Here is an 11,784-nt window from a genome sequence, read left to right as displayed (position 1 = left end):
AGTGTTTGTGGGGACAGGTAACTTCTAAAAATGCAACAGTACTCACTGCATTTCCTCTCTCTAGAGTTATCTCACTTATTGCTCATTGGGTGGTTGGTCTGGTTCCTGCTGCAGAATACAATGTATCCCCCGTTAGTAATTACTGAGATTGAGTAGAATGAGGGAAGGGAAACAGAAGTGACTCCTTAGATCCTCACAGGTAAACAAAAAGACAGCTTTGGTTTAGACAACTCTGTTCTTCTGTAATATCTATCTGGGTTAATTTTTAATGTGTATTTGGATTTCTTTTGTTTGTAACTTGTATCTAGAGTTTGACATTCTGCATGTAGGTCTGAAGACGCTGATGTAGGAAATTCAGGAAAAACTTTTAAGAGAGAAAATAAGAGAAGGAACATCCATAGGTTATGATTTACAGTTAAAAACCCTCCACCATTAGTGAGAAGTTAGTTTTGAAATGGTGTATTACATCATGCAGTGAGCATGGTGAAGGAGAAAACAGATACCTTGCTTTCATTTTCACATGACCAAGTGACTTGAATACATGATGTGAACACATAAAACAGAAATCTAAACTCATTTAATGTATTTTGAATGTAACCATTTATCCTGATCTGTGTTAGAGGTATTTGAATGAGTAAACTGAACATTTTAGTTCCTCTGATGTTGTTAATCACAAACATTTCATTTACAATGGAGCTTAGCAAATGTGTAGTGGCACAGGAGACTATTTTCAGCCTTAATACATGTGAAGATGCACATGCTAGAAGTTACAGTGCAGTTAACTCCTACCCTGGTGTGTACAAAATGCACATCAGCTGCTTTAAACTTAGTTTAAAGCTTCCTGGAATTGTTACAGGCTCAGATATTGAAGGTCTTTCTATTTCAGAGTTGATACTCATGTTTGTTCTCCCTCTCTCCCTCCCTCTCCACCTCTTTCTCTTTTTGCAGGCAAGGGCAGCTCAAGCATCTCATCCGACGTGAGTTCCAGTACGGATCACACACCCACCAAAGCCCAGAAGAATGCAGCTACCAGTGAAGGTAGGCAGCTGGTACTCATTACCCAGGTCAGGCCCCCCAGCAGAATCCTAGCAGTTTTCAGAAGAGGAACCACTCCTCCTCATTCCTTCTGTGTACAGTAGCGTTGGTCTGCTAGAAATTCAAAACCAGGTCTTCCTTTAAACAGTTTTCACTTTCAACCTGTGGTAGTTTCTGATTTAAGTTTGTGACAAAGGATTTAAGATACTTCTGCAGAACCCAAATGTAGAGGGCTAGGAGTAATTTTGTGTGCCACTTCTTCAGCAAAGACTTTTATACTTAAGGTTTTATATGATCTGATTTTGCAGTTATATTTAAGGATATGCTTGATGGAAGCTTTTTGAAATACGTTTTAGGTCAAATATCAGCCTCTTTCTTTTCATACTGTGAACACCATGAAAATGTGAGTTGTTTGAGAGGAGTTTTTCAAAGGTATAGCTGTGGGCATGAAGAGATGACATAGATTTAATTAGGTCAATACACCTCACCTACAATTACTGGAGTATGTCATCACCCAGGGCTAGATTTTTAATGTCCAGGAGAAGGAGATGTCTTATCTGTCAGTATTAGCACAGTGTTGTACTAACTGGCCTATGAACAGAGAAACGCTGATTCTTCCTTTCTGACTTCTTACATGTGAGTAGGTGTGCTCTGTTAAATGGAAGTCTATTTGCCCCAGCTTTTACAATTGTGTCTTTGAAGGCTGAGAGGAAATAACGATATATAATGATGTAAGCTAAAAGGATTTTTAAAAATTGTACATTTATATGCCTTAACTAGTATTTCTGTTTAATTCTGTCATAATGATTTGGTTATATTTGGTAGTAATCAAATAATAATTCTGATTTCTTACACTTCTGTTACTACAAATTAAGTTACAAGCTCTGATTACTCTGAGTCTAGCTTTATTTCTTATGGTTAAAAGAAGTCAGACTTTTGAAAAGTTCTAGTTTGGCAAGTCTGACTATGACTGTAGAATCTGTTCAGTAAAAGCAGTTCATGTAAGTAATAAATGACCACATAAATCACATAGGCTCTATTGTTGGGCACGCATAATCCCCCACAAAAAATGAATATCTGGCACCTACGAATCATTAGAGATACCAGTTTAGAATCTGTGCCAAGAAATTTAACAATAAACAGATAAATGGTTAATAATGTTAAGTTGAATAGTAGACTTCATATTTCTCTAAACCGTAGATTCAAAAGTTTTGAGGTGCCTGAAAGAGGTGAATTACCACGACACAAAGTAGATTTAGGAAGTCCATTCTCTGTATGACAGCCAGCAGTGAAAAAGAAAAGAAACTACAAAAGAATAGTGGAAACTCTGAAGTCAGTACTCAATAATTGCTCTAAACTTCTGTTCTACTTCAGTCTGTAAAGCATTTTTTCCCCCTTGGATTCAAATAAGATAACGCAAAATAATCCTTTACTAATCTCTAAGATTTATGTTCTTAATTTAGCCCATTATAGAGCCAGTGAATACTAATGTTGACCCTGAAATCTTCACCACTAGTTTGCAGCTGATTAATTCATTAGAGAGGGAGGCTTAAATGCAGGCCAGCAGATACTGTAGTAAAAATATGTTTTTATGAGTTCACATGCAGAATCAGAGTTCAGAGCAGTGTAATTGTGTATTCTATACTTGGAGGAAATTTCAGATGTTAGCCTAATTTTTCTGTGCCCTGGAATAGTGTGATTTGACAAACACTTATTTTGACAACAGATTCAGAAGAATGTAATAACCAGGGAGCATAAGAGTTATGCAAAGGATAGTGAGACCAGAGACATGGAAGCAGTTGGGGCAAAACAGGTGCTGTTGAAACTGGTGCTGTTACTGGAAGGCCCATTTATCAACTTATGTGTCTGGATTTTTTACTAATGCTGCCTCTTTTCTCCATGAACAGTAGACTTATGTTGGAGGATTCAGCTGATAATAAAGACTCTTATCTTCCACAAGATGAGTTGAGTTCTGCGCTTATGGAAGGCTGAATGTTTTTGTACTGTTCAGTTATAGAGAGTAATGTCTAGGGGCCAGCTAATAACAGGAGTCTGATTGTGTTAGATGCTGTAAAAGCAGTGGCACTTATGTATTTTGGGGTGTGTGCATAACATTTTTTAACTGTTAGTTGAATTTACCTACTCCATTCTAGTATTTGCCTACCATGGTACAGTGGGTAGTACATTTATATTTCTTTTCACTGGAGACTTTACTGCAGGGAGAGAATGCTCCAATTCTGCCTGTATTGTAAATTCACAGCACTGTGTGCTGTCCTATGAATGAGTCATGTGTTATGTGGCGAGCTGTAGGTATCTAGGTTTGGCAAGGGAGGGACTAGGAAACATTGCAGGTGAACTCTTCTTCGCCTTCATTGCCATGGGAAATGATCCTGATTGAGCACATGGCAGATGGCTTCTTTGCATCCTCTGAATTTTTACTGCCAGCTGAATTCCTGAGTGCCCAGCTCTGTGAAGAGCAGAATGTTTGGGGCTGAAGGCCTTTCACAGCCTCTGCTTTCCAGCTTTTCAAACAGACCTAATTCTTTCCAGTTCTGTACAGCTTGTCTTCTGTTTCTGTAAGACAGGTGACACAACACTTGTTGAAGCTGAATCAAGGGAATGCCTTGAAACAACTAGAAAGGAAATTTGTGGGACTGATCCATCCTAGCTCTGGTACTGTACAGCAGAGAAGCAATCATGTAAAGTACTACTTAGGCAGGTACAGATTCCCAAGAGCTGCAAAATCCAAGCAGGATTCTTGCTTGGAAGGGCGAACCACCTCAGGAAGTATCTGACAGCAGGTGTTGCCATCAGTTTAAGCAATCAAACCATACTCTTCATCCTGATGACTGCAATCATGTTACCTGTCGAGTTTCAGAGCTATGATGTTTCTCTACAGAATGGGTACTAAAACGGGAAACAAGATGCTTGAAATGGCTTGTGTTGTTCCACTCCTAGATATGCTGTTAAGGGAACATAATTTACCTCTTTTGATGGGCACAGGTGGTGCAGCTATGGCCAAAATAATGGTACCCTCCCTCACATTGTGGATTTAGAGCATCTGTAGAGTTGTGGAATATTTTATATTTCAAAGAGACAAAATGTTGGTCCTGCTATTGAGTGTGTCTGGGTGATCTTCCCCCAGAGAAGGACAGTGTGTGTTGGTATCCTTAGCCAAACAAGCTTCACTCAGTGATGCATTGGAGGGGTAACCACTACTCTGTTTTTGTTGCATAGAGGAAAGCAGACAGTACCTGGCAGACAATGCAGCTTCTTAAATTCAAGCATTGAGATACCAGTGATGCACTTGAGAGGGATGCAAAGGTGAGGCTGTACTGGTGTTGAAGCTGGAGTCCAGTGGCTCTCACTTTGTGTATTTCAGTGAAGGGAAGGTGGCAAAACCCAGATGTCTGGTCCTCAGTGTAAATCACAGGCTGGAGAGACCTGCTTGTTTGGCTACAGCTTGGCTCAGAAGGAAGGTGGTAGCCTGTGGGTGTGCATGCATGCTGATGCCTCCACACTGCCTCTCTCCTGAGGATACAGCTTTCTTTAGCTTTGAATATCACTGCCTTTTACTTCCTTCCCAGTCTCGGACGTTGTCTGCAATTCTTTACCCTATCAATCAATTATAGTTAGAAACTTGAGAACGCATGAGTTTTTACTACCCCCCATTGCTCTTCTGGCAAGTGAAAGACTAAATGGATTTTTGTGGGCCATTTAAATGCAATTTGCTAGAGACAGTCTCAGCTGGAATATTGTTGTCTGAAACTTGATTTAGAAGATTAGACTGAATGACTGTTTTTGTATGGGTTTGCCTTGATCAGGGAGTTTTCTTCTAACACTTACCTGCAAAGCATGGAATGTTATGTCCAAGCTGAACGCTTTGTATTAGCTTGACCGACTGTTTTTCAAATAAAAGAAATCAATACTGTTTGCAGTTCACTATAGAGCCATTAAGATGTAATCCAGAGGCAGCTTTAAGTTGAGAGCTCATGTATGAGCTCAATGAATAAGTTCTAATTTATTTCTCAGCTTCTGTAAAATCAAATTGAAGGATTAGGTCTGAAGCAAAACACTATTTTAGCAAGGGGACTCAGTGCTGAAGTACCTCTGAATATATCCCATTAAATCTTAGTATTCTGAGTGTTGCAAAAATATGGTGAAGCCAGCTGCTGTATTTTGAAGAAGATAAAATTTTATCTGCTTTTAGTTGACTTCTAGAGACCTTCAAAGAGTTAGTATTTTACTTTGTTTCTCCTTTTGCAGTACTCTCAAAATTCTAGAGTGCACTGCAATGTATGTTTAGTGTGCAGATCAAATGCTTTTTTTTTGGCAGTAGCTGTTTGTATGCATCTCAACACAAGGTACTTCTTCTGCACTTTAGGTGTGTACTAGAAAAGCCCTCCCTCTCATAATTGTATCCTCCTTCCTGTTTTAGTTGTATCCTCCTCCTGCTGGACTTGATGGTGCAGGGTTTACAGTTGGACTTGATGATCTTAAGGGTTTTTTCTAACCTAAGTGATTCTATGTCTCTCAGAGCAGCAGGGCATATAGCTTGGTGGGAACAATTACATTCATTAGAAACCATTCCCTCCGTTAAATCATCTTGGGGGGCAACTATGTGAAAATGTAGCACTTTTCAAATATGTAGTGCTTTAATTACTCATGTAAAAGTGCTACTGTACTCTGTGCAAGATGATGGCTTGGTTGATCAGGCTGTGTTTGTGGCCTTTGGCCATCCTTTTACTGTGGGACCTGGCCACTGAAGCTTCTATATAGAAAAATGTCTTTTCCCAGAAAAAATTGACCTCAGTATCAGAAAACGTTTATCACTGCTCTACATGGGAATATATTAAGTGACATTTCTTGAACACAAATTTATTTGGGTTGTGTGCCTCTCATTTCACCTTACAAGTGAGGGAACAAAGTACTTGTTATAGGATACTTTCAGGGAGGCTGTAATTAATTTAATTTCTTTTGGCTTCATGATCAAATTCTTTCAAAACGTGGTATCTTTTGGATCTCTGAGTAATTCTTAATTTATTCAATGAATTTAAGAGGAGAAGTGCTTGTGTTGTGGACTGTGATGGACAACATGAAAAATTTGGGAAGATGGAGAAGGTTCTTTCCTTCTGAATGCTTTTTGTATTTTAAATGGTTCCTGACTGAGAATCAGCTCAAACTCAGATTCAGGTGAATGCAATCCTGATCTTTTTTCAGAGGGAGATAAAAATCTCAGAGAACTAGTTTGCAAATAGACATCCTTTCTGTGTATTAAGGTTCACATAAATAGGTAGGTAGCTATGCTTGGTATTTCAGCATTCCATTGAAGGTTTTGAGTTGTTTGTGTAGCCTCTTGGGGCACTGAGCTAGGTGTTGTGGCAAAAGACTATTGCTGAAAAGAGATGCAGTTTTTTACCTGGATTTTCTTGATGATCACTTATTTCATCTGATACCTGTTAAGAAATCTTTTCCCACTACAGTTCTTCACCGTTTTTCTTTTCATTTTCTCTTTAACATTAGAATTTTATTAACCCAGTATCAAAAATGAAAACCTGTAGGGGTTCTTTCTGGATGAATGCAAATCTTTGCATAGTTCCTATTCTTCTGATGGCAGTTCTCTTCTTTTCATCTCTGTCCTCATGTCTTTGCAGCCTTTTATTGGGTATTTGGGCTCTTGGTTCTACTGTTGAAGTTCTGTCAAAGCAGGCTTTCTGTACACCAAAGTGTGTCAGAAGTTGATATGAATGCCTGAATTTGCCCCTGCTTGCTTGGAACTGGGTAGAGATTCAGTTGGCTTTGAGTGAACTGTGGCTGTTGTGAGTTGGTAGTGAAACTGGAGACTAGGTAAGTTTCCTGGGGTTTTGTGTTACTTTTCTAGCAGGGGAGTTTTCTAGAAAAATGAAATGTTGCATTGCAGAATGTGCCAAAACAGAATCAAGCCAAAAAGATTGAGGAGGAGTAAGAGGGGGCTGAAAGGCGTGACAGGTAATAAATCCAAAACTATAAACAGTTTGGCCGAATAAACAGAGCTCACTATTTAAATTCCTTTAACCAACATATCTGAATGCATACACAAATATAATCACCTCAAGCAGTATTTGAAGGTACAAAGTTGCATAGAGCTTGCTCTTAAGCACTATTTTTTTGTGCTTAACCACATCTTGATATGCTTTTGCTATCTAATAGGCAGTGTTCCTGCAGAACTGTTCTGCTAATTACAACAATACCATTACAATCAGCATTTAAATTAGAGTTCAAATACAAGACAAAAGTAGTTGGGACATTGGCAAGGTTAAACCTGCAAATTGAAACCTTACGTTATTCTGGCTAATTTGTACTGAAATGCTATAGCCAAATGTTTAAAACTTGCCCAAACAATACCAAGAACAAATTGGAAATGTACATGAAACTGCAGTCTTACTTGATCTGCTGCCTGAAATGTGAGACCCACCAGAGCAAATGCAGTTACAGTACAGTTAAAGAGAAATGATCCCAATTTAAAAACCTGGCATTAGCTTTTCCAAGTAAGGTCTGATGCTTGGTAGGAGTGCTTACAGTTTATTCAATTACCTGTAAATCTGATTTTAAGGAATCCAGGATCCCAAGTATAATTCTTTGGGTAAAATGCTGTACCAAACTACTCAAATACTGTTATCACAGGAAGGTTCTGACACTTCAATGTTCCTCCTGTTATTGCCTATAATAGCTGTCTAAAGTAGTTTCCTTCTCTGAAAAGTGACGTCATCTCGAAGTATCTGAAGAATGCCCAGCATTTGTTGGTCAAAACCGCATCCTTGAATGCTAGACTGTCTCCTAAGACTTCTTGAAGAATATGTACAACCTGATTATGCATATTTAAGTATGTCAGGTTTATCAATTTTTCAGAATTTATGAACTGAGATTAACAAGTTCCTTCAGATTAGTTCTAGTTCTTGATTGAAATAATGAAATAAAATTGGAACAGCAAATTTTTTGACTATAACTTCACAATCCCTGTTAAGATGCTGTAGTTTAAATTTATTGCATCAAATATCCTGCCTTATGTTCCTAATCTTATCTTTTTATGTCAGCTTGTCAAATGACTGCATAATTTTTAAGACTGATACCACCAATGGTGCCAAAACTAGCAGCGTGCTTGAGAAATATCTGCTTTGAGTTGCTGAGCCATTCTGTATTTCTCTTCTGGCTATTGTACCATAGTTCCTGCTGCTGTGTTTTTCTCAAGTTTGGCATCTCCTCGTTTCTGCCAGCATTCCCAGATTTTCCTTGAGAAGTATGTACTGAGATTGGCTGATGAAAATGGCAGTTCAAGGGTGGATAATGATAATGCTTATGCTCCTGATAATTCTGACTGCTGGATCACCACTGGTTTAGGCAGTTACAGCAGACTAGGCTGGAAGTATAAGCAGAAGTTGTGAGCATGAGTATAATCTGATGATTTTCCATCTATGTGTTCCTCCAGCCTTGATCAGCCACAGCTGAACATATAACTTGTGGCCTGGTGCTGTGTCTGATGCATGGTCACTAAGTGGCCGTTGTGATACTTCCTTTAAAATTTAAGGATAGTTTTCTTCTTGAGCTGTGATGGTGGATTTGGAAATTTGTATCTATTGAACCTCCAAGTAAAATTGTGGTATTAACAATTTAAATTTTTTTTTTTTTTTTTTTTGCTAGGGAAAAAACAAGTGCCCATAGCAATCTTTCAGCTACACTGGGCTAGGAGATTTCTACTTTACTCTGTCCTCTTGGGTGTACATAGGTTTGCCAGAAGGCAGGCAGGATTTCCTTAGAGGTGCATTATAAATACTTGTTTGCAAGATCCTGTAGTCATTTTAGATCAGCTAGTTGGAGTTACCCTCTCACAGAGTGAAGTACGGAGACTTTTCATAGGCATGTGACCCACTTGAGGTGTTTGTGCTGCCTTGGACATGTGAATGTGTGAGTGGGAAGAAGCTTGATAGCTTTACTGGATGACTGTAACCCGGCATGCTGCTTGCAATCACTAGGATACATCATAAATCTCTGTTGTAAATTTGTATCAGAGTTATCATAACTAAATTTTGGGGTTTACCAGTGCCTAATCTAATCTATAGTGCTTTTAGTTGTCCATAACGTGAAGTCCATTTCCATCTTGTATATCTAAGAGAGTGAAATTTTACAGCACTGTGACATATTCATTGTTTGTGGGAAGTTTTTTTACCTTGTTCATTACAGAGAAATAATGTTGTATGGGAACCTCTGAAAGACAAACAGAAAGAAATCTCAAGGATGTGAGCAGTAGGAATAAATTCTTTTTTCCAGCTGTGATGTTTGCTTAATATGAAGGTATTTATATGTCCATGTAGACCTACATAAACACTGATTATTTGTTTATTTATTAGACACACTCACATTTCCCACCTCCCCCCCCCACATAAGAAATTTTGTAAGCCTCATCAGGTAGGGTTTGAGCTTCCATTTGAGCAATAAAAACTTACTGTGTCACCTAGAAGTTCAGAAACTGTTCACTGTTCAGAGCAGTCATTTACCTTGGTCAAGGAAAGACTTGTATGGTAGTTTTCCTTATAGAACAGGCACACATGTAGTCTAAATGATAAAATTATAATTGGGCTGCCTTTTGTGGATTCTGTCCTGGAAAACTATTTGCGTGACCCTTCTGTATTGTGGGCTGAAATAAACCATTAGCTTGAATTCTGCTTTCTGAAAATGCTCTCTTACTTTTCTTTCACTTCTAAAACAAGCTTTTGGTAACTTTTTTTAATCTGAGACAAAATTGCAGCTCAATCTGATTTTAGCTGTGAGTGTATTTTCCCTTTGCTATTCCTGTAGAGTTAACTGTCTCAAATTTCTTTTAATGCCCTCATACCTCAGATTTACTTGTACTACACATTTTCTGTCCAGCCTAGGGTTTGTCTTTTGAAAGCTTTTGCCATGTAAAATGTGTGAAGCTGATCAAGAAGCTGATGTGCCTGGTTTTAATGGGAGATTATTCTGGACCTGGATAAAACTCACAATATTCTGAATATGCTTTGTCATGTTCCAGTAAAAAAAGATGACATCAGTGAGTGTCAGTTGGTGCTGTTAACTTGACAGGCTATTTAACAAATACGTTTTGAGGAAAAAAATTCTCAAGGAACATTTATTTTCCTTTCCTCTGAAATAGCATTAGATGAATGATAAATCTGCTTCTATCCTTCAATGTTTCATAAAGATCATTTTTGCCACTGTCTAATTAAGGAAGATAGACTCCCATAGCATTTAGTGAAATATGAATATTTGCTGTACTATGCTGAGTATGTCACTCCCAATGAAAGTGTATCCAACTCAAAATAACAGCACTGCTGTTCAGTCACTGGGTTCAGATTTTTACCAATCATATTAAATAGCTGTTTAGAATGAAGGAGAATTGGTATCTTCTCACCTTGATGTGTTTATGCATTCACATATTTTTAATTCTGTTTAGAATGTGTGCTTGTATTTGTCAAAAAAGAAAAAAAAAAAAAAGCCCAAAACCACCCACAAAATATCCCCACCTAATATATTTTTTGTGTTGCTGTGATGAAGCTAGTTGTTTTTAAAATATTGTTCATAAGGAGAAGACTGTGAAGATTCTGAAGCAAACACGAGATTTGGTTGTGAAACACTACTTGTCATGATTACTGATAAATGTTCATTTTGAATTAGACAGCAGACAAACTGAAAAAACAAGGCTCAGAACTGATGTAATTTATCTCATGTCCTAATTTCTGTTATTGGTTATTCCAGTTTTGGTGTGAACAGAACCCTAAAGCAAAAGAACAACAGGGGTAGCCTCTTGAATTTGGTGTTAAGTTAATGGCCAGACTGATAGAGTAACTTATTATCCTTCATTTGTGCTTTAACTGAGTGGTGTAATTGCTTCAATGCTGCTTAAATTTTGCACCTGCTAATTTCACAGAAATCGGAACATAAAATTTTAGGTCAACTCCTTATGTATCCTTATCTGAGAGAAAGATCTTTTCTCATGTATCTTGGAAATAAGAGGAGTGTAGAAGGACAATATGCAATGAACTTCTACTGGTTAAACATTTCCTGATTCTAAATTGAAGCAACCATGTTTAAATATGTGGTATTCTGTACTACTTTTGAAGGAAGAATAATAAAACCATAACTAAACAATAACTAAACTTTTTGCCTAATAGGAGAAAAAAAGGATTGTAGTTGGAACTGCAAGCACTAAAACTAGGTAAAAGAAATTGAAAAACAGTATCTGCAAAGTCATAAAAAAAAGAATATGGTTAAAACTATGAGTGACCAAACCTTTGTATTCTACTGTCTATTGCTCAGTATGATATATGATGCTCATAAAGTTAGCAGGCTCAGATACTGCAGAAAGGACAAAATGTTTCCTTTGGGCCTCTTTGTGGAAATTGTGACTTTTTGCCTGAATGGTTAGCCAGTGCATGTCAGAGAAACAAGTATTTTGTAGTAGATGTTTTAGTTAACAGCAAATGTAATCATGGCAGATCTTTGGAATTTGATGTTACTTGGGAAACTGGATAGACTTCCTTTATCCAAAAGATAAATCATGAACTCTATATGAAACTTAATGATATTTATCTTGGGATTGTGTGTGGTTCTAAAATATAAGTCATATAGCAGTCTGAAAATATTGCTTATTGTCTTGGATTAAATTATACTTTCATGCTAAATCCAAAAGTAAGTGTCACTAATTTCAAGTCCTAAGAGAGGCCATATTTCTTCAAA

The 11,784-nt window shown here is 37.6% G+C and overlaps 1 protein-coding gene across 2 annotated transcripts in view; it reads left to right on the top strand.

Moving 5' to 3' along the window:
- Positions 1 to 11,784, top strand: part of FBXL7 (F-box and leucine rich repeat protein 7) — a 282,260-nt gene that overhangs the window by 143,752 nt on the left and 126,724 nt on the right. For both annotated transcript variants that reach the window (XM_032117747.1, XM_032117740.1), the window contains one exon: positions 949 to 1,038. Coding sequence is in view for 1 of the 2 variants with exons in the window: in XM_032117740.1 (XP_031973631.1) it covers positions 949 to 1,038 (90 nt within the window). In the remaining variant the exon portion in view is untranslated. The remainder of the gene's footprint in view (positions 1 to 948; positions 1,039 to 11,784) is intronic.

This window comes from Corvus moneduloides, chromosome 1 (assembly GCF_009650955.1).
Source record: "Corvus moneduloides isolate bCorMon1 chromosome 1, bCorMon1.pri, whole genome shotgun sequence".
NCBI classification, from domain to species: domain Eukaryota; kingdom Metazoa; phylum Chordata; class Aves; order Passeriformes; family Corvidae; genus Corvus; species Corvus moneduloides.
This window is presented reverse-complemented; position numbering and strand designations above follow the sequence as displayed.